Genomic DNA, 24217 nt, shown 5'->3' on the forward strand with positions numbered 1-24217 from the left:
AGCCGAAGGAATCCTTTAAAAATTTAAATCAGACTATGCCATGCCTCATAACCCTCAGGCCAGTCCTACTCTTTTCTCAATCTGTGACTGTACCTCAGCATTCAAGGGGGCTCTAGCCTGGAATCCACAGACAAGTTTGCCCAGGCCCCTGCTCCTCAAAGTCTCAGTATTCCCTTCTATTAAATGGGTCCACAATGCTGTTCTGGCCACTGTGAGTCAGGGGCCTCTTCCTTCCTAGGACTCCACAGGTGGAGCCCCCAGTTCCTTTCTTTTTCTTTGTCTTTTTTTGTCTAACTAAGTGGCTTTCTTGGGGAGAGCCAGGATTACAACGGACTCAAGAGTTGGCATTGGGGCCCCTGTTCTTGCCAAAGGTGGGTACAGCACTGACAAAGCATCAGTCGTCCTGCATCTGCCGCTTGGCTCGGCCTGTCTTCTTTTTCTCCTGTTTGGCCATCTTGGGAGTCCGCCCTCTTGCTTTCCCAGCACGGGCCAGGGGACCATGGACTTTACCTCCAAGCATGCGGCTGGCTACTTCCGGGGGTCAGAGCCTCCGCTCCACACTGACCCAGGGTAGCCTCAGCCCCGAGGGGCGGGCCTGCCAGGAGCACCACCTGATCTCCTGGAGCAATGGCCATGAGCCTTGATCTGGGTGACCATCTCCTGCCGGTCACCTGGAGGGTGTGTAGCTCCTGGGCATAGACAAAGAGCTGCTTGTTGGTGACTAAACCATGGCCTACCGCCAAGAGGGAGTAGAAAAAGAGTGGAGCCCCAAGTTTCTAGGTGCAGGTCCAGAGGCCAGGTCCAGCCTAGGTGTCCACTCTGTCCAGTTACGTTTAGAAATCAAACCCTCCCAAGACAGGAGAGTGCCCTATCCTGGGGTAGGGAGCAGGGGTTCAGCTTTGCCGCCCCGCCAAGCACACCTGGGAGCCAAGAAGCTCATCATTGCGGATGGAGTGCTTAGCCAGCAGCCGGTGGGCCGGGGAAGACCCAGCTCCCCACCACCTGCATTCGCCCCGCTGTCCAGCACTCATCCAATGCCCCGAGGCCGTGTGCTGGGAAGGGCGATTGTCTGCAAGGAGCATTTCCTCTTGGCCAGTCCCAACACTGCTGTGCCTCAGAGGCCTTGCGGTGCAGAACAGGGGACCGTGCTGCTCAAGGTCCTCCATTCCCTGGCTCGCGGGGGATGGAGCCCGAGATGGGGTGTTCTGTCCTGAGATCTCTGGTCTGGAGGTTACGGACAGTGACCTCATATTGCAGCACTTCTTCACGGAAAACCTGGAGCCAGGCTTAGGGAAGAGGGCCAGGATGGCAGGGTGCCCAGTGTCTGCCCACCAGCCGCTCCCCCCTTCCAGGGGAGCTGCCTTCATCTGGGCCCCACTTCCCTGCAGGGAGTGAGGGACCAGGGGAGGCCACACGGCGACTGTCACGGAAGGGACATTCCCCAGTCATTTGGAACTAAGTAAGTCCAGATCTCAGCTTGCAGGCCTGGCTGCAGGACCCTCCTTGGGCCCCCCTCCCCCAGGACTGTGGCCACACAGACACATGGATGGGGCGTGTGCAGCAGATGTGAGCCTGAGAGGCCGTCAGAAACCCCACGGATCAGAGCCCGTCACATCAGCTTTGTTGGGGGCTGCCCAGGTCTCCCCCAACCCTGAGGCACAGCTCTGCCTAAGGGACTTCACCTGCTCCCTGGGGGGCTCACAGCTGCAGCATCACTGTTTAAGTCAAGGCAGAGTCTACCCTGAGTCCCTGCTGCTGCAGCCTGGGCCACTCTCTCCTCAGCTCAGCTCTTAAGTAGAGGAGGAAACAGCAAATGGGCACCATCTCTGCCCCATCCTCAGCTGCAGGTGAGTGTGAGCAGAGGGCCCAAATGAGGGTAGAATACAGCTTCCAGTCTCTGATCAGAGGGCCCTGGGCTCAGCCCCCTCCCATTCCGAGATGTCGGTGGTCAGATATTATCTGAGCAGAGACCTAAAAGAGGCCATGGAAGCATCTATTGGAAGGGCACCCAGGCAGAGGGAACAGTCATTGCGGGGCCCCGAGGCTGGAGAGGTGTGGGAGGAGGAGTGAAGAGGCTGTGACCCAGAGCAGGAAAATGTGAATCAGAGGTGGTGAAGGGGGCTGCGGGTCGGCCACTGCAAGGACATGGCTTTGACTCTTGACAAAGTAGCAGCCTTTGAGAGCTTTGGGCAAGAGAGACCTGACCTGGCTCCCATTTTAACAGGGTCTCTGTGGATCCTGGTTGACTAGATTGTGGGAGACAAGAGCAGACGCTGGGAGCCCAGTAAGGAGGCTTGTGTGCTTGTCAGGAAAGAGACGAGGTTGGCCATGGGGGTGGTGGCTGCCTAGGCCAGGGCTGCAGAGCTGGTGACCAGAGACAAGGTGGGAAGGGGTCACCTGATACTTTGCACGTGTTAAGGTGAAGTTGCAAGTCTTTGCTGATGGTTTGATGTGGATGTGAGAGAAAGAGAGTCCAAGCTGGTTTTATGGCTTCTTGGCCTGAGCAGCTAGAAAGTTGGAGCTGCCCCAACTGAGTCAGGCAAAGCCAAGGAGTGGCTGGTGCCTGCTCCCAGGTGGGCTCCAGATCCAAGGTCTTTTCCACACAGACCCTGTCTCTTAAGGCAGGCTCCACACCCCATCCTCACCCAGTGGCTGGGGCGGCCTAACCATTACTGCCTCAAGGTTCAGCACCCGGAGTAAAGGCCTCTGCTCTGAGGGCAGAGGAAACACAGAATTCCCAGACCAATTCTTCGTGAGGAGGCCTCTCTGAAGCCTGATAAGGATTGAGCTCTAGGCCTAAGACCTGGGCTCTCTAGCAGGGGCTGGGCAGGCCCAAGTGGGTGAGGGATGGCTGTCTGGCCTCTGTCTAAACAGGATATGCTCAGGCTGGCCGATGGTCATGGGTCACTTGGCAGCCAGCCGAGCCGGGGCCCACCCAACCCCCACCTCCCTCACCACCACACACACACACACACACACACACACACACACACACACACACACTGGATGAGGGATGTGGGGTAACATGTGCAGATCTCAGAGCCCTGTGTCCCCCCTCTCTTGTTCACTCTGAACCCAGAGAGACCTGGGTCCCAGGCAGCATCTCTTAGGGGCTGGCTAGGAGTGCAGGACCTGCAGCGGCCCAAGGAAACTCCTGACTCAGCCATTAGGATTGGCTTCCGGGGAGGTAATGTCTTCCCAGAGGCCTGAAGGATCTAGAAGGAAGTGGGAAAGGAATTCCAGGTACAAGGGAGCAGCATGTGCAAAGACCAGGAGATGAGACTGTGTGGAGCTCCTGCCTAAGGGGAAAGGGGGGAGGAGGCAGCCTCCAGAAGGGAGGCTTGTCCCTTGTGCAGAAGGGGACAGTGTTTGAGGGTAAAGGAGGAGACCAAGGGCTTGGGTCTATAGGAAACTCGGTTGACACTGGTGCTGAAGTCTGGGAAGAACATTCCTGGTTGAGGGGACAGCAGCAGAAAAGGCCTAGAGGAGGCTTTGGGAAGCAACCAGGGAGGTGGCTTGTTCCAGCTTTTGATGGGCTCCGAGCCAGCCCCTGGGGCTTGCTGGGCAGGAGGAGGCTGAGCCGAACCCCAACCTGAGCCTGGGCTGTGGGGACTCCTCACTGCCCCACTCCCGGTGCTGCCCGAGCAATGCCCTGCGCCCCCTCCCAGGGCCTCCTTTGCAACACTCCCCCCCTCTCTGGGATTCAGTTCCGGGAGGCGGGTGAGGGCTGCGCCTGGGGCAGGGGAGATGAGAAAACCAGAAAGTGGGGAAACCTGAGCCAGCAACGCTGAGGCGGGCGGGCCAGGGCTTGCTCAGCCTGCTAGGCCCGGGAAACAGGTTCCCCAGAGAGTGGGCCAGAGGAAGGGGGGGCTGGTTTAGTTGCCACCTTCATCCTGGGGGCATGGCGGGTCTCTGAGGCCCAGGCCTCCAAGTCTCGCCTTCTAGTTGCTGAGGCTGGAAGGGCAGAGCCTCTCTCGAGGTTACCCAGCATAGCAAGCTTCTCTCACTCCACTCGAGGGAGGCCGGACAGAGGCGGATAGGATAGATAGACAGAGGATGGACAGCCCGACAGGCCGCGGGAGGCCCAGGGCTGCACTTCAGTCCCCTCAGCACAGCCTGGAAAAGCCAGAAGGCAAAGAAACAGGCATGTGTATGGGCAGAGACAAAGGCTGGGCCAGGTTGAAAGGCTGGGAGTGTTTTGGGGAAGAACTCCAAGGTGCTCCTGTCCGGTGAACGCACCATCACCTGGGGGTGGGGACCGAGACAAAGGGGGCCAATTCCTTCCAGGTTGTGAGCCCTGTTGTTGGGCTTTGTAGCATCTCAGAAGCTCTGGGAAGCTGAGCCATGAGCCCAAGACTCTACAGTCAGGATGTCACCCAGAGGGTCTATCTTACAGGTACTCAGAGCCCATCTTGAAAGGGAGAGGGGCTACTCCAGGAGGGGAACCCTAGAGGCTGGGTCAGAGGAGAAACCAGACCTGGCCTAACCATCATTGTGTCCACCCCCATCTTGCGTATCCAGATTGGAACCAGGATGGGCCATGGGAGAGCTGGAGAAGAAGCAGGCCTGGGATCTGAGCGTCCTGCAGGGGAGGGAGGGAAGCCCAGCAGGGGCAGGGGATCAGCCTAGCCTGGCTGCCTCACTTCAGGTGACCCCACAGGGCATCCGAAGTGGCTCTCAGGTGGAGCTAGCGGCTGAGTGGCTTTCGGAGAGGAAGACAGAAGGACTCTGGGTGGCAGGGGAAGAGGTTGGTGGGGGCAGCTGGCCCAGAGGAGCCAGGGGGTGGGACCAGGAGTTGGCTCCTGGCTCTGCGTTCTTGGCTCATGTTCCCTCTTGGATCTGGTGCTGCAGGGATTTGCTCTCTTATTCATTCAATAAAGATTTATTGAACTCTGTAAGTGCCGCGCCAGGCTCCAGCACTCATGGCCAGCCCTGAGCGCCTGTCTGGGTTGTGGGCCCTTGGCTCCATGTGGGCCCTGTGGCCTGGCCCTTCCCTCCTGGAGCCTTCCCATAACTCCTGAAAAGGCCACCTTTTCCTAACACCTCAGCCCAGTGGCTACAGGCCTCCCCACTTCTCTCCGTCGCCTCTTCCTCATCTGTACAGTGGGGACAGCAGGACCTGCTTCTCGGAGGAGCTGCGAAGTGCCTGGAAGTAAAGAACCATAAACTCTGCTGGCATACAGGGCCTCCCAAGCTGGCTGGGACTCCCATCCAGGGTTGGTTTCAAGCGCCTCTAGGCCCCTACCTTGAAGGCAAATTGCGGGAGGGTCTACTATATTCCTCCAAATAATGCACATCTCTTTTTTTTTTTTTTAAGATTTTTTTATTTATTCATAAGCGACAGACAGATAGAGGCAGAGGGAGAAGCAGGCTCCCCGCTGAGCAGGGAGCCCGATGCGGGACTCGATCCCAGGACCCCGGGATCACGACCTGAGGCGAAGGCAGATGCTTAACCATCTGAGCTACCCAGGCGCCCCAATGCACATCTCTTACATGCATAATAACATAATGGCCAACCTGGCACGGACACCAGACGGGCTGAGTGTGGATTCCCTGCTGCGATGAGTGCTTTTATTTCTATTACTCAACCTTCTCACGTTGTTTAGGAAGGCACTGGCAGGGACGCCTGGGTGGCTCAGTCGGTTAAGCGTCTGCCTTCGGCTCAGGTCGTGATCCCAGGGTCCTGGGATCAAGTCCCGCATCGGGCTCCCTGCTCAGCGGGGAGCCTGCTTCTCCCTCTGCCTCTGCCTCTCTCTCTCTATCTCTCATGAATAAATAAACAAAATCTTTTAAAAAAAAGGAAGGCACTGGCATTCCATTGTGTGAGGTGGTCTCTTCCTCTCCCCGTGCGCTGTCCCCCGGCCCCACTGCCCCTTCAGAAGGCCTCCCCACACTAGCTCCATTCTATGTGTCTGAGGGGAGCTCCATGGACACATTAATTGAGTCTCTTTTCTTCCCAACCCAGCACCCTGGAGTCTTTGGTAAGTCCTAACAGTTCTGCTTCAGTGACCATGATGATGATCGTGCTGGGGGTGGTGACAGGGGTGGCCGGGCTAGAAGACCGGGGAGACCTGGGGTGGGGGGGAGTGGGGGAAATGTGGAAGAGATGGTGTTGGAAACCATGGGGATGGCGGTGCCGTGGTGCTGACCTCCGCGGTGACCCTGGTATAGAGGAGGTGGGACGAGGAGGGACAATTGTCACAGTGTTTTTTTTTTTTTAAGATTTATTTATTTATTTATTCATGAGAGACAGAGAGAGAGAGAGGCAGAGGGAGAAGCAGGCTCCCCGCGGAGCAGGGAGCCCGATGAGGGACTCGATCCCAGGACGCTGGGATCATGACCTGAGCCGAAGGCAGTCGCTTAACCATCTGAGCCACCCAGGCGCCCCTGTCACAGTGTTTTAAAGGAGACCTGACAGAGAAGAGGGGTGCAGGCACTGTCTCTAGAGCCACCATAACTCCAGGCTGGTGTTTCCTTGCTTCAGATGGTATCTGCTCGGAGCCTGCGGACCAGCACTGCAAATCCCAGGAAGGAGACCCTCACCTGGGCTCTTAACATGGCACAACCAGTCAGTGGGTCAGAGGGAGGGATGCCTTCTCCAGGGCGTCTTGTTAGCCAGGGAGAGAACGGGGTGGGGGAAGAGGGAGAAGGGGAGGGAGAAGGAGGAGAGGGAGAGAAAGAGGAAAAAGAGAAGGGAAAAGAGGGGGAGGGAAAGGAGGGTGAAGAGGAGGGGAAGGCAGAGAAAGAGGAGAGAAGAGGAAGGAGGGAGGAGAAGGGAGAAGACAGGAGAGGGGAGAAAGAGGGAGAAAAGAAGCTAGGAGAGAGGAGGAAGGGGAGGGAATAGAAGAGGGAGGAGGGAAAGGAGGAAGGAGAGGACAAAGAAGGCCCATGCCCCTTGGGACCTCAGCAAAGTGCATGGGGCAGGGCTGAGCTTGTGGTCCTGGTTGGTAAGGCCATGGCCTTGGGGGTTGGGTTGGGTGTCAGGTCCCTTCCTGGGATCAGGGGAGGCGTTTTGGCTCAGTTGCTGGGCCCTTGGGTCATCATGAGGCCATTTGAAAGCAAATGTCCCTTTTAGGAGAGGAGGCCCAGCCTATCTGGCTTCTCTGGGGGTATGGAACTATAAGGAGTGGATCCGTGGGGCTGCCGGTTTGAAATAGGGCTGGAGGCTGGGGAATTACGGATAGCCCTGGAGTGCTTGGGCAGAGCAGTGAGGCTGGGCTGCTGCGACCTGGCCTGGGCTGGAGGCAGCGAGCAGGTCCAGCGGTGCCAGCCGTCCCAGGGGCTGCACCGCCACCTGCTGAGCGGCTGGGGCAGTCCTGGGTCCTACGCTGCGGGACTCGCGCGGGGCCCGGCGCGGCCCGCAGCAAGTGGGAAGGAGTGACACGGCAGGGGGTGCGCAGGTGAGCGCAGGCTCGCTGCTCCCCGGCGCGCCCGCCCTTCCCGCCAGGGAGTTGAGTGCCGGGGTAAACAGGCGCGGTGTGCGCGGTGTATCCACGGAGAGACAAAGCCAGGGCGGGGCGGGGGCGCCGCCCGCGAAGCCAGGGCGGGGGCGCAGGGTGCAGATTAGTCTCCCCTGGCGCGGGTTGACCCACCGCCCGGGAGCCCCGAGCCCAGCCTGCGGACAGGTGGAGCGGGGGCGGGGCGGCGGCCGGGCGGGTCCCGCCCCGGGGGTGGGGCCGGGCGGGGCGGGCGGGGCGGGGCCGCGCTATGCAAATGTCGCCCACGGGCGGCCAATTGCCGGCGCTCCCCGCGCGGCTCCGAGCGCCCCGTCCCGCCGGCGGCCGCGAGACCAGAGCGAGCGAGCGAGCGAACGGCCGCGGTCCGGCGAGCCCCGAGCGCAGCGCAGGGCCAGGGCGCGCCGCGACGAGCGGCGCAGCCCAGCGCGGCCGCCCGGCCCCAGTCCAGCAAGCAGGCGAGCACCACTGGGCCGAGCCAAGCGCAGCGCCCCGAAGCCGAGCGCGCGCCGTCGCCCGCGCCCCGCGCCGGGGAATGCGCCCTCGGCGCGCCGGCCAGGGGGCGCCCGCAGCCCACCCGGGGGGAGGCGGCCCCGAGCGCCCCTGAGCCTTCCCATGGCCCGGGCTAGGGCCCGGGGCCTCGGCTGCTGACGCGCCCGAAGCCCGCGGAACCCGTGAAACCCGGGCCGCGGCGTCGACCCCGGCTCAGGCACAGCGGCGAGAGGGCGCGGGCAGGGCCATGGCCCCGGGGGGCCGCTAGCGCCGGCCGGCCCAACCGGGAGCCGCTCTGCCGCTGCCGCCGCCGCCCCCGCCGCCCGGGAGCCCAGGCCCCGCTGCCGCGGAGGAGGTGAGTGCGGCGGGAACCGGGAGGGAGCGGGCAGGCGGCCGGGCCACCCCGCGATCCCTCTGGGACCCGCGGCACTGCAACTCTGCGGAAGTGTCCGGGGCGCGGGGCTCGGAGAGGCCCGGGACGCAGAGGCGGTAGGACTTGAGTGGGCGCTGTACCTGTCCAGGCTGCCCGGACCCTTATCATCGGTGCGACATGGGGATGTGTGGATGATGTGTCCTGCGGGGTCACCAGTGTGCAAAGCAACTTTTTCTCATAAGATTCTGGGTGGGTGGGTGCTCGCACGCACCACCCCCCACCCCCACGTTCCTGGAGCGGGAGTACGGACGCCCCTCTGGCTCAGCTCTCTCCCACTAAAGCCTCAGGCAGAGCTCTTCCCCTTAGGTGCGTCTGCCCTGCCTCAGTGTCCCGATCCGGTTCGTCTGCTCCGAGGGAAGCGCTATACCGGCAGCCCCCACGTGGAGGGTCCCCCAGATCAGCAAGGCTGGAGGACCTCCAGCCCTGAAGCTTTTCTCCCAACACTGTGCTAGCCCCTTGACCCCCAGCTACCAGCTTGGGTTTGCTTTTCTAGCAGGGAGTCTTGCTTGGCTTAGGGGCCTGGCTGTATGCTGGGTGTAGGTGAGCTGGGAGAGCCTGCGGTTAAGTCCCCTATTTGGGCAGGCTGGGGCCCCAGTGGTGAAATGGGCAGGGGACTCTAGGAGCTTGGTGGGCTCACCTAGAACAGGTGGGACCAGAGAGTGTCAAGGTGGCCTGGGAATGAGGCAGGCCTGGCAGGATGGGTCAGCTGGAGCTAAGGCTGAGGTCCTGGCTGCTTAAATAACTTATAATTCTTGAGATAACTGTGTTGAGAACAGCATCCCATGAACACCGGGGGAGGGGGACGACCTGAAGGCACTGGTGTGTCCACCCTGGAGCTGGGCCAGGTTGGGGGTTCCTGACCTCCTGAATTCATCCAGATTGTCTCCCAGAAGCCTCTGTCCTAGTTGCAGAGATAGGGAAATTGTATCCAGGGGTTGGAGGCTCATCCCAGTCCAGGGGGTTGGATGGAGCTGGGGCCTTTTCCGAGGCTGCACGGGAAGTGTGCCTGGACCCCTGGGGTAAGGTGTGCTGGAAGGCTAGAGCCCTGGGCAAGCCTACCCCTTCTGCTGACCCTCAGTTCTGAAGGAGCCAGGCCCGGAAGTGCGGGGGTGTAGGGAGAAAAGGCCAGCAGCCTAGCCTCAGTGCCCCCCATGCTCTGGTAGGCATACCTTGAGGGGAAGGATGAAGCTGAGCCCAGGTGACCTTGACTGGGAAACCCCTGATCATGAAAGGGGGGTTTCAATCCCAGCTATGGTGGGATGGCTCTGCTTCCTGGTCCATGGGGTGTTGGGGGAGGGGAAGCCAAGGAGCCAGAAAGGAGCTCTGGCCTGCAGGGGTGGGGGTGGATACCGGAGGGCTGGGGTGCCGTTAGTAATTTCATCTCCATGTTCCCCCGCAGCCCCTGCTCCTGCCTCCCTTCCATCCAGGCAGTTCTTAGCTCAGAGGAGCTAACCTCCCTTCTCTGAGGCAGGCTGTTCACCCCCACCCCCCAAGCCTGGGAGGTCTGGATCAGGCTGGACGATTCGACCACCTAGCCCCCTGCCCTACCCCCAGGTGCCTCCGGACCCCCTTGTCTGGCCGCCCCTTCTCTGCACCCCTTGCCAGCCCCAGCTCCTCGGTTCTTTGTTCGAACGTCTCTCCTCCGTCCCTCCCTCTCTCCTCCCTCTCTCCTCCTCCCTCCCGCCTGCCTCCCTCCCTTGCTCCCTCCCGCCAGGCTTCTTTCCTTCTTTCTCTGCTCTCTTCCTGGTGGGCTCCCAGGTGGCGGTGGCTGTTCCTTCTCTGTCCACCCACCTGGCTCGCCTGACTGGGGGCTTCTCTGGGGCTGGGGCTAAGTGGAATGCATCTAGGGGCTGGCAGAGGGGAAGTGACTGTGGAAATGTCCTTCCCTTCCCTCTCTCTGTCCCTCTCTTCCTCTTCTTCCCTCTCTTTTCTCTCCTCTTTTCCATCCCCCTTGCTTTCCAAAGAGGGGTCCTGGACTTGGGTCTGAGGCCCCAGCAAACTTGAACATCCCCCATTCACTCCTTTAAAGGGCCAAAGCATTGTGGGAGGTCCCTGTAGGGACCCAGTGGGGCAAAGCCTTCCATCTTCCTGGCTACCTTGGGGCACTCTAAAGCTGTCCTTGGTGACCCTGACCTTGTTACCATGAAAATGGATGCAGGGGAAATGAGGTCATGGGGTGGGTGTAAGTCATCCTGAGCCCCCTGATACATAGGATCAAAGGTCTCTGAGGGACCCAGACTGCAGTTGCCCCCCCCAAGCCAGGACAGTGTTCCCCAGCTTCCTTGAGCCCCACCCCACTAGCAGGTCAAGTTCTTGAGCAAACACATGCTTGTGTGGACATGTGTGGGCACGCAAGTGTGGACGTGTGTATATCCACAACTGTGAGTGGGGGCCTCCCAGGTATACCCCGGGGGCGATGGTGGTTGCACAGCCCTTTTTCCTACCTGCCCCCTCTCACCAGAGCCTGTGATTCAGTCAGCACCAGCTTGGTGCCCCAACAGCCTGGGGGAGGGGCTGGTTCTGGTTCTCCCCTCCCTCCACCAGCCTCCCCAGGAGGGAGCATCTGGGATGGGGGATCTTGAAGTTAACGTGAGGGGGGATTCCCACAGAGGGCACCACCTGGGGAATGGGCCAGGAGGCCTGAAGCCGCACTTCCTGTCCAAAGAGCCACCAGTGGTTTGCCCGGGGCAGGAAAGGCTAGGGCTCCGGGGGACAGGACAGACGTGGGTCGAGGGAGGGCCTCTGGGTCTGTTGAGTGGGGCCTGACAGATGTGGAGCCGGGGCCCTTGCCTCAGCATATGTCAGCCGGTGCCGGGGATCAGCAGGCCGACAGGCCTCTCACCCCAACTCCAGGGCCTTAGAAACGGGCCTAGGGTCCTGCTTCCCATGGGAAAGGGGAGTAGGGCAAATCTGGAGGACGGGGCCCACACTGTCATTCTCCGTGCCCCCACCCCCAGTGTATGGGGGGGCCGGGAGCTGGCGCTGGTGTTTGCCGGGAGGGAGCAATATGTTCCGACAACTGGTGCTGGGCTGCGTTTACCCAACGCCAGCCTGCCTGGGGAGACAATATTTGAAAAACATAGTCTCGAAACTTGGACCTGCTGGGGGTTCTGCTGGGGACACTGAGGTTGGCTCACACCCTGCCCCAGGCCTGCTGGCTATCCTAGCTCCCCTTTCTGTGCCGGCTAGAGGCGGAGCTGAAACTTTACCTGGCAGGAAGTCCTTCCCTACATCTGACCTGGATCCCTCCTGCTGTGATTTCAGTAAAAGTAGACCCTGCTATTCTTTGCCTCTCCTTTTCTGGCTGCTGTCTCTTCCATTTTAGGCTGTCTATGTGTGTCTCACTTAGCCTCCTCTCTCTCCCATGCCCCCATCCCAAGAACCAGGTCGAGGTTCCCTTGTATCGGGAGGAGAGGTTTGGCTGGGGCAGGCAGGACTGGCTCCATCTCTTCCCCTATTTCTGGAGGTGGGCGAGGGAAGGAGCAGCCCATTTGGTTGGGGGTGGGCACAAGGGAAAGAGCCTGCTGGGGACTGGAGGGAGCTGTAGGATGACCTGTTTGAGCAGGACCCTGTGAATGGAATTCAAGATGCTGGAGAGTGGGGCATTGTTTGAATCTCCAGTGGCCCCTATTAGCTCTGGTGACCCCATGCTGCACCTGGTTGCTCGGTCTTCAGGCCCATTGGCTACGCCTTCCCAGACAAAGGCAGGGCCCAGAGAGTATATAAGGTTTGCACACTGGGGCATTCATGGCCCCAAGCCGAGGATGTGGGCAAGGAGAGTTGGTAGGGCAGGACTCCCCCATCTGCCTCACATATTCTGATACTGATTCCTCCTTCCCAGGTGTCCAGACAGCCCAGCCAGCTTCCTGGGCCCTAGGCCCCTCCCACAATGCGTGTCACTGGTCTCCTCCTCTGGGCTTCCCTACTGACTTGGGCCTGGCCAGCCACCCCCACCCAGGACCACCTCCCGGCCATGCCCCGGGTCCGGCTCTCATTCAAAGGTAAGAGACTGCCTTGCTGGTCTCCAGCATCATCTTCTGTCCACAGCACTCGGCCTGCTGCAGAGGCGACAGGAAGAGGCAGGGCGGAAAGAGACACTTTGTGCAGCCACATGGGTTGCCCTGGGTATGTGGGTGGGGAGAAGCGGGCTGGCGGTAACTTGCTGGGAAAGACTAGAGAATGGGCCACGTGGACATTTCCGGGAGGTCTCCTGAGTCTGGGCCCCTTCTCGAGGCAGAAAGTGGGGCCTCGGGTCTGCAAAGCACCTCCCTCTGTGTGAGAGATAACTGGGGAGAGAGAGATGCCACTACTTCCAAACTTGTGTTTGTGGAAGCCCTTCCTCGCCACTGTTCTGCATCTGGTCCTGCCCTGGGTGGTCCCTGAGGTGGAGGGTCAGGCGGTCAGGCCCAAACTGAGGCCGCAGGAAGCCGGAGGAGCAGGGAGCTGCTCTGCTGAGGGGTAGGTGTCCAGGTGGGAGGGGGTCCCAGGAAGCAGGGAGGGTGCTGTGGGCTGTGAGGGGAGCGTGGGCCACCTGGCAAGTTCAGGGACAGCGCGTGCTATGTGACACGTCTGAGCTCCTGAGCTCCCCAATGAGCACTTTGCTTTGGGAGTCACTGGAAGGCTTTAATGACGGGTTGGGGTCTGGAGAGTGAGAGACAGGTCCCCCAGCTCCATCACCTTTGTACCTCGCCCACTGGCAGGTGAATACACATGGCACACACTCAGATGTCCAGATGGCCACTCACTAGCCACTTCCTCAAAGGTGTGTATGATCAGAAGATTCTCAGCCTGCCCCCTTGCCTGCGGAAAGGGGATGCTGGGACCTGGGGTCACTGCTGAGTTCTCTGGCCCAAGGTTACTTTGTCTAGCCGCCTGCCCTGGGTGGGGCCGACTCAGCCCTGGCTGGCCAGATTTCCGGGCACACATATTGGGGTGAAAGGCTGGGCTGACTTTTCCTTCCTCAGGTTTGGCTGAGGTCCAGCCTCCACCTCACCATGTTCCCATATCCCCTTGTCCCCATGTCCCCAGCAGAGCCCCTCCCTCTGTCCTCATCCCACCCTGTGAATTGATGGGGGGAGTGGGGAGTGAATTTCGGACGATGTGCCCGGAAGGAGTCCAATGTGGGGCCTGAGGAATGGGCGCAAGTGTGATGGGTTTGGTTGTAAGAGCACCCCTCACCCCCAGGCCTCGGAAGGGGAGAAGTTTATTCTGCTGATAACTCCACCCTTCCCCAGTGGATTTCCTCAGAGCAGATTAATAAGTCTTGAAGGGGCCTGCCCCCCCACCCCCTTCCCAGCCCAGGGTGCCAGCAGGGGGAGCAGAGCTTCCCCTCCCCCAACAGGGGAAGGGAATGGGGGCTTGTCTCCACGTCCCTGGGACCCTAGAACCCAGACATCCACTCTGGGTGTTATTTTTGCCATCACCCTGGAGACCCATGAGGGGAAGCAGGCAGGATAAGACATAGGGAGGTCCTCGGTATGCGCCTTTTAAACCTTCTCAGACCTCCAGAGGCAAAGGGCCAACGACTTTCATTCCTGTTTTCCAGAGAGAGAAACCGAGGCTCAGGCAAGGGTAGGGCCACGGTCAGGCAGGAGGCAGAGGCGAGGCCAGAAATAGAACCCTGGTGTCCTGGCCTTGCTGACGCCCACACCAGTCAGGTCGATTCCTTCTCAATTAGCTCTGAAGCCGACACCCGCAGTGACTAAAAGCCCGGCTTGCTGGCAGCCATCCTCCGGTGCTGACCGCCGTGGCAGCCTGGGGTGGGGTGGGACCGTGGGATGCCGGGGGCCACCCTGTCCCAGGCCTCCGTGCCCTCATACACGCAAGCTTCCCTGCTCTGCATGACCTTTCCCATTCCCCGCTGATCCTGTGGCCTAGTTGTATGCTTACATGTCACTTAATTTAGCAGATGCTTGAGTCCCTACTTTGTGCCAGGCCCCGTGCTGAGTATCAGGGAGTCTGCAGCGACCAAGATGGGGTGCTCACAGTCAGACTGGCTGAAAAGATAATGGACACCCAGTTGCTCAGTAGCACGTGGGAGCCCGGCACTGACGGTGCACCAGGCCCTGTGCATCCCCCCATGCTCGAGGGTCTCCGACTCGTCATGTACACAGAGTAAGGCTCAGTGAGGAGTAGGTCCTCACCAAGCATTTGTGGGGTGAGAATGGTACCAACATCCATAGAAACTGGGATTTCACAGCCAGGCCAGGGACTGGGAAAGGGGTGGGAGCTTCTTCTCCCGGGTACACGGGAGGGGCACAGAGACGGTTGTCCTTAGAAGCACTGGTAGTCACTCTTGCTCTTTGCCTCAGTTTCTCTGTCTGTGCTTTGCCTGGATATAGCAGCTTGCATACCAGGCCCCAGGACTCAGCCTAGGGCAGCTAAAGGAACAAAGGCAGGAACTGGTCCAGGCTTGGGCTTGCTGCCAGTGCGTCCGCCTGGGTACCCCAGCCAGGCCTAGAGCCGAAAAGGTGTAAGGGAGCAGGGGCCCAGAGTTCAATGAGAGTCCAGGTCGGAGCGGGGGGAGGCAGGGCGGAGGGTGCTCCTAGGGCCCATCTCCTGAGCTTCCATGAGCAGCACAGCCAAAGCCAGGTAGAAGTGAGAGGTCACGTGGGGAGGATTTCCAGGAAAGGTGAGGTGTTCCCTGAGAGCTCATGCTCAGGACCAGAGAGCCTGGGCAGTAGGACCCTTTCCTCCACCCACCCTGGCCTGGAATTCCCTTAACCCCAGAGTCCCTGGCCAAGCCTGGGAGAAAAAGCTCTCCCTTCCCCCGTCCTGAGATGATCCAAGCCAGGGGGCACCACCTCCCTCTGCAGCGAGGTGGTGTGAGCTCCCTGCCAGGTCCTTTGTTCAGCTTGGGGAATGTTTACTTTATCCCAGGAAGCCACGTCCACAATAAGCCGCTGCCTGCTGCCTGGGCTGGCTTCAGTAAGGACGTGGGGCCAAGAGGTGTTTAGTGGGGGAAAGAGGTCCTGTGATGACACGAGGTGGCTGGGCTACTGGGGAAACTGAGGCAGGCAGTAGGGAGATGGGGCGGAAGAGCCGGGAAGGATGAAAGTAATAGAAATAACAGTAGGTATCCATGATGCTAACCACGTGGTGTTCTCTCCAAGGCCTGAGGGGTTCTCCCTGGGTTTCCTGTGAGGCTTCCCATCACTCAGGAGCAGGATGAAGCTGGAGCCTGGCTCTGCCTGATGTCTGAGCCTGTCCCAGGACTGAGAGAGCAAAGGTTGGGGTGAGGGAAGCAGGCACAGCTCTCGACAGGGTTCCAGGATCCTACAGTGCTGGCCTTAGCCTTCCCAGCCTCATTTCCTAAGGAGAGGGCTGAGGTTGCCCTGGGTAGGCTTCTCGTGCCCTCTGCTTGTGGAAGCAGCAGCACCTGGGTTTGCTTGTTCCTGTAAATCCAACCCTCCATCACCCCAGTCCTCCACTGATCAGAGTCCCCCAGGAAGTTCTCTCCTTTTGGAGAAGGAAAGCCAAGGCCCTGGAGAGGAAAGGGCTCCTGTGTCCAGAGTGGCCCTGAAATTTGGATCTTCTCTAACTCTAGGCGTAACTGGCTTGCTCTATGTGGAAGAACACTCCGCAGGTAGAGGGCGAATAGGGGGGTAGGTGCTGGTCACTGCTTGCCCATCCGCCTCAGCCCAGCCTCCGCGCCTCTGGGGCTAATGGCCCAGGACAGTGCCACTACTTACGTCATCCACATGTGACATCAGAGAGCCAGAGTGGCCAGGCCTCCTTGTTAGGAAGTGACGACATTGGAGGTTAGGAGAGGTCATGGCCCGTTTACTTCACCCAAGGGGGATGAAGAGTGGGTGAATATGGGTTGAGGTGGAGGTGCCTTTAGCCTTGATGGAGCATTGCCCCACCCCCAGCCAGGCCTGACTGCATGGTGGGGGTGGGGTGAGGACCCGCCCTTGCCCCCCCTCAGGGGCTCCCTGGCCAGCCATTTGCGGGGGAGGGCAGACACCGCGGCTAGGAGATTCAGAATAAGGAGGACGAGGAGGTAGGTGTGGGGAAGCCCAGAAGCCTGGAGGCCAGAGGGGGCACCAGGGAGCTCGGTCAAGGTGAGGTGTTTCTGATAGCTCCAGTGGGATTTGGAGCTAGCAAACTGGGGAGGGCCAGTATTCCAGATGAGCCAGGAGGTGGAAGGTAGGAAGACCCAAAGCATGAACTTGAGCCCAGACTCCTGCATTTGGGATCTCAGTTTTCCAGGAAATGGGGACTGCCTTACTCCTGAGAAGGGACTTGGAAGTGGCCACTTCGGGAGTTGGGAGGTTCTGGAGGCTGGCTGGCTGCCCCTCAGCCGGCCAGCAGTTGGCACTCGGAGAGAGTGGAGCAGGTCCTGTACTTGCCGAGAACCTGCCTGAGGCCCAGCCCCAGTCAGCCAGGTCAGGGCTGGGGGCCTTCAGCCGTGGTCCTTCCAGGTCCAGCCGAGCCTCAGATGGGCCTGCCACTATCTGGGCCTCGGCAGCATAGGCCTTGTCTCTGGTTCCCTGGCGTGACGCCCGCCTCTCCCTCCCTGGCTCCAGCTTCCCTTGGCACTGAGCGAGGAGCTGGTGCATGCTCAAGGAGTAAATCATGTTCCTTGGCAGCCCCTGCTGCTTCGTAATCGTAAAGAATTTAAAGAGAAACCGCCAAGATAAAAATCTCATCCCAGCCTGTAAAGGTATCTTTCACCCCGTGGCTTGGGAGGCAGCGGCCTCAGAGTGGGCTCCTGGCTGTCTGCACCTGGGTGTGTGCGCCTCCAACCCTGTGACCCCTCTGGGGGCGGGCGGGGGCAGACGTTGTCTTCAGAGCTGTGGGTACTTGGCCCCTGATCCCTGGGAGACCTCCTGCTCCTCCGCCAGGACTTAAATTCGGGAGAATGCGCAGGTGGTGATGGTGCTCTTTGAAAGGGCTGTCCCTGAAGGCAGACAAACCATTCTGCCCTTGTGAGCTGTGTGACCTCGGGCGGGCGGCATAGCCTCTCTAGGACCTGGTCCCCGCCACCCCACCCCTGTGCCGTGTAAGGTGGGGACAGCAGTGGCCCAGTGGGAGTGACATCCTGAGGGCTCAGGCTGGCATCCCGGCCACGGTGTAGATCTTGAGCAGTGAACCTCTCTGTGTCCCTTCTGTAAAATGGGCATGAGAATGGGGCTGAGCTCACTGTGCTACGGGAGGATCAACTCTTCGAGTGCAGTTCCAGCCCCGGGAAAGGAAGTCTCAGGAAGTAGGAGCCACCCTGAGGGGGGCAGAGGGGCGAGGGCGGGTCCTGGGGGAGGCCCAAGGAGTCCTGCACTGCCTCACACTCCCCCCCACCCACATTTCTAACCTTTGGTGAAGGTGACGGTGTTTGGAAAGGACTGCAGGAGGTACCCTGAGCCCTGTGCCAGGAGTGGGGTCACGTGGAGATAGGGTGCCCCTACTGTGGGCATCCAGTCTGGCTTCCTGGAGGAGCCTGCATCTCAAACAGGGGAAGGGAGACCGTGGGAAGGAAGAGCGGGAACAGCGAGGCGCGAATGGCAAGACACCTGGGGAGGGGGCAGGATCCTGGATGGAGCCTTTGCACTTGCTCCCTGGGGTTTTTAAGCTCTTTGTTCCTCTTGACAGAGGCACCAAGTACATACTGTGAGGAAACTCCAGTGAGACAGACGCATTGGGGCGAGGATGCCTTGGAGGGAGCTCCCCCCGCCCAGATGAGCTGCCCACTCTGATGGGGGCCTGTGAGCAGCCGCAGCGACCCCTCCTTGAGCGCTGGCCCTGCCCCTGCAGCTTGTGCTAGGGGCGACCAGACGTGGGTTGCTCACTTGGGCATTTGCATCACTGGGCTGAGAACAAGGTTTCCCAGCCTGGCCTGGTGCTGTCCTGGGAGTCTGAGCCCTGTCTCAAGGGAGCCCTTGGAGTTTTGGAGAAGCAGAGAAGATTCCTGCTGCATTTTTCTTAGAAATAGCAAGAGGGCTTTTGCCAGAGGCCTGGATGCCAGAAGGCTCCAGTCTGAATCCAAAGCTCAGCTCACGTGGGTGCCTGAGCTTGGCAGGCCTGCAGCCACCAACCCCTGCCCCCCCAACATACCCCAGGCTGCTGAGCAGTCTCAGGGAGAGGGTGGAGGCCTCCTAGGCTCCAGACGCTGACCACTGGTCCTGGCCCAGCGAAGAATGGGCCTGGGTGGCGGCGGCTGTCTGTGAGGGAGGGGGCCTCAGCTAGGCCGACTCATGGCCTTCTCGCTGGGGCTGCTGGAAAGTAGGGCTGTCTGCTACCGCTCGGCTACCCCTCTGCCGGGCAGGGACAGCCCCAAAGCAACTGCCCCTCCAGGGGTCAGGGATCAGCTCCAGACCCCCCGCCCCCACTCTTCTTCCTTCCTTCCTCCCCCTCATCCCCCCTTGCCTCCACCCCCTCCCATCCCCACCCTGACCCCTCCTTGGCTTCCTACCCGGACATGCTCTTTCCTTTGAGGTCCCTGCACCCAGCCAAGAGCCATGTTTCTTTCCACTTAGGGCTCGGTGCTGATGCTCTCATTTCCCTCCCCGGGCAGAGTCCCCTGCCGGTGTGCCTGCTGCTCAGCCAGCAGGGTGGGCCCCTGGGGGTGAGACCCTACAGCTGGAACTCGGGGCGGGGGGAGGCCTGTGGGCTCCTGCGGCACCCCAGGGGGCCTCTGTCCAGGGCTGCTGCCTGCACCGAGACACCCTCCTGTCCCAGCACCCAGGCCTGTGTGGAGAACTCGCTGCCTTCCTAGACCGGTGACTGACTGAGTCCTGCTTGGCCTCCCGACTCTGTCTTACTGCAACAGCCAAGGCTGACCCTGAATACACATCTGTCTGTTCGATGCCTCAGTTTCCCCATCCGAATGTTGGGGAGGGGACTGTCTGGGACATCCTGGGTATCTCTGGGTGGGCGATGTGAAGGGCTGCTGGGACCCCAGGAGTCCAAGGAGGGCAGCAGAGATGGGGGCCGGGTGCAGGGCGGGGGGAGGGTCTCGACACCCACCAGCCTGTCAGTCCTGTCCTGGCCTGTCTGTCTGGTTGATTTATCAGAGTAAATGAGCCATGCAGAGTTTGTTGTCTTTTGCAGTCACGGGGAGGAGGAGGTGGTGGGGGAAGGAGTGAGGGGTTTCCGGGCTGGGTCTGGAATGTGGGAGGCGGGGTGGGTCCCTGAGGCCTATGGAACTGGAAGCTGGATCCACTTTCCCCACCTGAGAAATGGATCAGTGCAACCCTGCCCTCAGGGCCAACTGTCTTCCCACCCCCTTTACCCTTCTTGGGGTACATTCCTTGCCTGGAATGTACCCCAAGCTGCTTGCCTGGCCCAGGCCACCACCTCCTGCCCCACGCCCAGGGGCTGCCCTGCCCCTCCAGGCCAGCTTTCCCCCTGCACTATGTCCTTGGGCAAGAGCTCTGAGCTTTGCCTGGCTGGTGAAGGCCCAAAAGTGTCCTCATAGGCAGCTGTGCGGGCCGTGAAGGATCCATGGAGGACCTCCCAGCCTCCTGAGTCACCGGCCCAGACCTAGAATGATCAGGCGCCAGGGATCCCTGGGGAGTGAGCAGGGAACACTGGAGGCACTAGGCCGGAGAGCCCCCTACCCCCTGGGGCAGAGTGCTTGAAAATCACTGGACATCCTTGTGCGAGAGAGGTGTAGAATCTCGGGTTTCTGGCTGGTATGTGTGCCAGGGAGACTCTGTTGCCCCTTCCCTCCTGGCTTCTCCTGGGTCAGGATGAGCTGTGCCCCCAGCCTGTCCTCTCCTGGGCGGAGCAGGCGGGCACTGGGGCGGAACGGGCGTGGGAACAGCATGGCTGATCCTGTCGACCTTAGGCCTCAGCTCCTGGCCCCCAGTCCCCAGCCCGCAGCCCCCAGCCCACAACCCCCAACCCCAGCCTGCAGCCCACAGCCCCCAGCCCCCAGGCCTCAGCCCCCAACCCCCAGCCTGCAGCCCCCAGGCCTCAGCCCCCAGTCTGCAGCCCCCAGCCCCCAGCTCCTAGGCCTCAGCCCCTAGCCCCCAGGCCTCAGCCCGCAGCCCCCAGCCCCCAACCCCCAGCCTGCAGCCCACAGCCCCCAGCCCCCAGGCCTCAGCCCCTAGCCCCCAGCCCCCAGGCCTCAGCCCCTAACCCCCAGCCTGCAGCCCCCAGGCCTCAGCCTGCAGCCCCCAGCCCCCAGCTCCTAGGCCTCAGTCCCCAGCCCCCAGCCCGAAGCCCCCAGCCCCCAGCCCGCAAAATGGGAGGGAAGGCTGCAGTGGAGCTTTAGCCCAGCTGGGTGGCTCCAGCTCTGCTCTGGCTTGGTGTTTACTGAACAGCTGGGATGTTTACAGTAGCCCTTAAGAAGGGGCCCCTAGTTCCAGAGGATTTCCCAACTTGAGGGTCCCACTGGGGCTCTTCAGACTTCACCACTTTCCCACACCGCTGGGATAGCACATCAGGGATGGAGGGACTGCACCCATCCCTGCCCTCCTCACCCCGCGCTGGGCCATGTCACAGCACCTGCCCCTGCACCCTCCCCCTGGCCTTGTGTCCCTCGCCCCTGGAGGAGCCGACATTCCCAGGAAGTGGCTGCTCTAGATGGTGGAATACGGTAACTGGGTCCCCAGTTCAGACTTTTAAATTAAATTCAATCAGAGCGGTTATTGAATATAAACACGCCGAGTCATTTACATGTTAATTATGTTGAATGGACTACGAGGCCATAATTAGTTGCTAATTGGGTGAGAGCGGCTGTAATTGGTTTTGTTGGCACCGACCTGGCTCACCTGCCTGGGGGGGAGGAGGGCGAATGTGGATGGCTCCTGGGGATCTTCTGGGTCTCCAATCCGGAAAGCCTGGCCCAGGAATGGGATTGGAGGGGACAGATATTGAGGGGCTTGGGGCCAGAGGAACTGGAGCCTACCCCCCTAGGGAGGAGGCAGCTTAAGCCTCAGGCAAAACTCTGGGTCTGGTTTCTAGGGATTCCCATCCAGAACATTTCTGGGATAGAAAAGGGACTGAGAAAGCAAAGCCTCTGATCAGCAGTGACAGCCTCTCCTGCCCGGCTCCATGTGGGACCTGGCCCTGAACAAATGGGAAGTGCCCAAGGGAGTCCATGGGAGCACAAGACAGATGTCACCCTGGTATATCCCTGCAGATGCTGGGGCCGTGGGCTGGCCTGGCCAGTGCTGGGGTCTCGGCATTGGGGTGTGAATCAGGTGGGTGTGCTGAGCGGAACTGGGGGAAAGGTGCCTGCAGAGGCTTCAGGGGCTGCCCTGCCCCCAGCTCAGCCTGGCTGGGGCTCCCAGGGTTGTAAGGCTGTGGCCAGGGGCTGAGGCCTTCCGGCTGGCCGCTCATTAAAAGAGGATTAGGCCAGGAGCCAGGGGGACAGCCCAGCCCCCAGGCCTTCCTCTGGGGCCCCTCACAGCTTTCGGGAGTGATAAGGGCCTGGAGCCCCCCCCCCCCCGGAGTCCCTGGGGGCGTCCAGTGAGGACTGTCTAGGCCCTGCCACTCGTTGCAGCCACTGCTGCCCGCTCCTTGTCCACCTCAGGTCCCCCCTGCCCCCCGGAAGGGCAGGAGGAGAGAGCACTGACAGAGACCCTGGCCAGCAACCCCACCTCTCACCCCCAGCCTCATTTCTCTTCAGCTCAGGGATTAGGGCTGCACTAGCCTACATGAGGTCAGAGGTCAGGGCTGGGCTGTAGGGACGCGTCTATCACCCCGCAGTACCCAAGCACAGCCAGGAGAGGTGACTGTCAGTCAGGACCTGCTGCTTTGTGGGGCTGTAACCAAGGGGGCGGGGTGCCCACCTCGGCTCCGAGACCCCCTTTTGACAGCAGCCCCTGCTTCACTGGCCACAGAGCCGGTGTCCTAGAGACGGGCAGCAGGGGTCGGCAGCAGGGGTCAGGGCCGCCCACTTGGGGTCTGGGGTGAGGGCTGCGGACACACCTCCTCGGTGCTGTCCACACCCACTACCTCCTTAAAGTAAGGCACCGGCTGCTTCCCCGAGGGGAGGAAACAGAGACCCCCAAGACCAAACCCCTGGGCACTGAGAATGTTCCTGCCTCTGGACCTTTGCCAGGCCATTCTGGGCCACGACCCTGAGCGTCTAATGGCCACGGGGAAGTTCTAGAGGCTGGGAACGGCGGCGGAAATGAGGTGTCTGATGCCAGAAAAGGCTCTTCCTTCCCGATGACGGGAAAAGCCTTCCCGGATGTCGCCCCACCCAACATGTGCCCAGCCTGGGTGAGGGTATGGGGGTGGGGAGCCCTTCCCAGGAGGCATTACCACGCACACCATCCTCTCTCCCCAAGGTCAAAGCTTATCCAGACTTGAGTTCTGATATCCGCAGAACCTTTGATTGTGCCCCAGCCCCCGCCCCCTCAGTACTGCCATGGGGATGGGAAAGGGGTGACACTGCCAATGTCAGAGCTGGGCCTGGGACACGTGGAGCGGTGGAGCGGAGGAGAGGATGGGTCTGAGGACATGGCCAGGCCAGGCCCATGTCAAATCCCCCCACGCACGGATGCACCCTTGGCCCAAGTCTCTGCTCCTTAGGGGGGCTGAGGGCCAGGAGCATCTAGCCCTGCGGACACTGCAGGTATCAGAGCAGGAAACCCAGGACTACTCGACCACTTCCTGCCCTGACCCAGGCTTCTTGGAGGAATGAAGGCCTCTGGCTCCTTTGCCCTATGGCAGAGTGAGGCGGGGGGCGGGCAGGATACCAGTTTCACTCCTCACCCTGTGACTTGAGGTGAGCACCACTCTCCCCTGGATCTCAGTCTTCCTGTCTGGAGTTGGGGTACAGGGCTGTCATGGGGCCCCTTGTTTTAATTCTTTCCTACAATCTGGCATGAGTGAGAGGAGCCCTCCAGCCATGGGTTGCTAAGTCCAGAGCCCTACACACCCAGTTCACTCTGGGACCCTGGAAAAGCCATCCTTCTCCACCTGTTTCCCTTTCTGTAAACTGGGTTTGGATGGATGATTCAGGATTTAGCTCTGCTCCTGTGAGTTGGGGATGGGGTAGAGACAAGTTGGAGTTAGGGGAGGGTTGGGCTGAGTCAACAGGAAGCCCCTTCCTGCCCCATTACCCTCTCTGCTCTGTACCCCAGCACTAGGAAGTGGTAGAGGGAGAATGGGACTGAGGATGGATGTCCTCCAAGAGATGGTGACATCTGAGAGCCAGCTTGCATGGGGAAAGAACTTGGAACCCCATCCATTCTCCTCTCCCCACCAAGGCAGAGACAGCCCATGCAGGAGGATAGGGGGATGTCCCAAGGAGTACTCCGCTGAGTTCAGAGCAGGACCCTCACCTTCGAGGATCACATTGGATGTTGGTACTAGGAGGGCTCAAGAGATGGTCTAGATAGGAAAATAGACTAGATAGGTCTAGAGTGCCCTGACTGGGGTCATGAAGCCCGCGCCAGAGCCAAAGACTCCTGACCCTTGGTCCCACCCCTTTCCTACCCCACATGGCCTCATGGGGACTCCCCCTCAAAGTTTCCACAGTGACCGAAGCATCATGTCCTGTGACAACAGAGCCATTGACGCCATATCCTATAGCCACTGGGAGGGGTCCCGAGGGTCCTGAGTCATGTGCCCTGTCAATGGAGCGGGGGTCACCTTCAGGCCCTCGCCCTCCCAGTGGGCAGTCTCCACCTCCAGGACTGGCTTTGCCTGGGCCTGCCTCTCCTTCAGCCCCAAAGGCCACGAACCTGGGTGGGAATCCTGCCCCCATGCTCTTGGGCCCGTTCCTTCCCTTCTCTGTGCCTTGATGTCCTCACCTGTAAATTGGATGTTGTGAGCTTAAGCTTTTCCACATAATAGGTGCTTGATGAGTAAGTGGGAGGCTCCCTCCATGCCCACTTCCACCCAGGGGGTAGGGAGCAGGGAGTGCAGGTTTAGGAGGTAG

The 24217-nt window shown here is 60.5% G+C and overlaps 1 protein-coding gene and 1 pseudogene across 2 annotated transcripts in view; one reads left to right on the top strand and one right to left on the bottom strand.

The window, feature by feature from the left end:
- Nucleotides 1-334: 334 nt before the first annotated feature.
- Nucleotides 335-8071, bottom strand: LOC102726714 (ubiquitin-like FUBI-ribosomal protein eS30 fusion protein pseudogene; annotated as a pseudogene).
- The window catches only part of SEMA3F (semaphorin 3F), a 29418-nt gene continuing 12973 nt past the window's right edge, over nucleotides 7773-24217 (top strand). The window contains exons 1-2 of one of the 2 annotated variants that reach the window (XM_006737341.2): nucleotides 7773-8301; nucleotides 12221-12380. In XM_006737341.2, coding sequence (XP_006737404.2) covers nucleotides 12269-12380 — 112 coding nt within the window. In that variant the 5' untranslated portion in view covers nucleotides 7773-8301; nucleotides 12221-12268. The remainder of the gene's footprint in view (nucleotides 8302-12220; nucleotides 12381-24217) is intronic. The other variant, XM_031032387.2, reaches the window with a different exon arrangement.

Source organism: Leptonychotes weddellii, chromosome 1, assembly GCF_054177405.1.
Source record: "Leptonychotes weddellii isolate Sample4059 chromosome 1, ASM5417740v2, whole genome shotgun sequence".
Taxonomy (NCBI): Eukaryota; Metazoa; Chordata; class Mammalia; order Carnivora; family Phocidae; genus Leptonychotes; species Leptonychotes weddellii.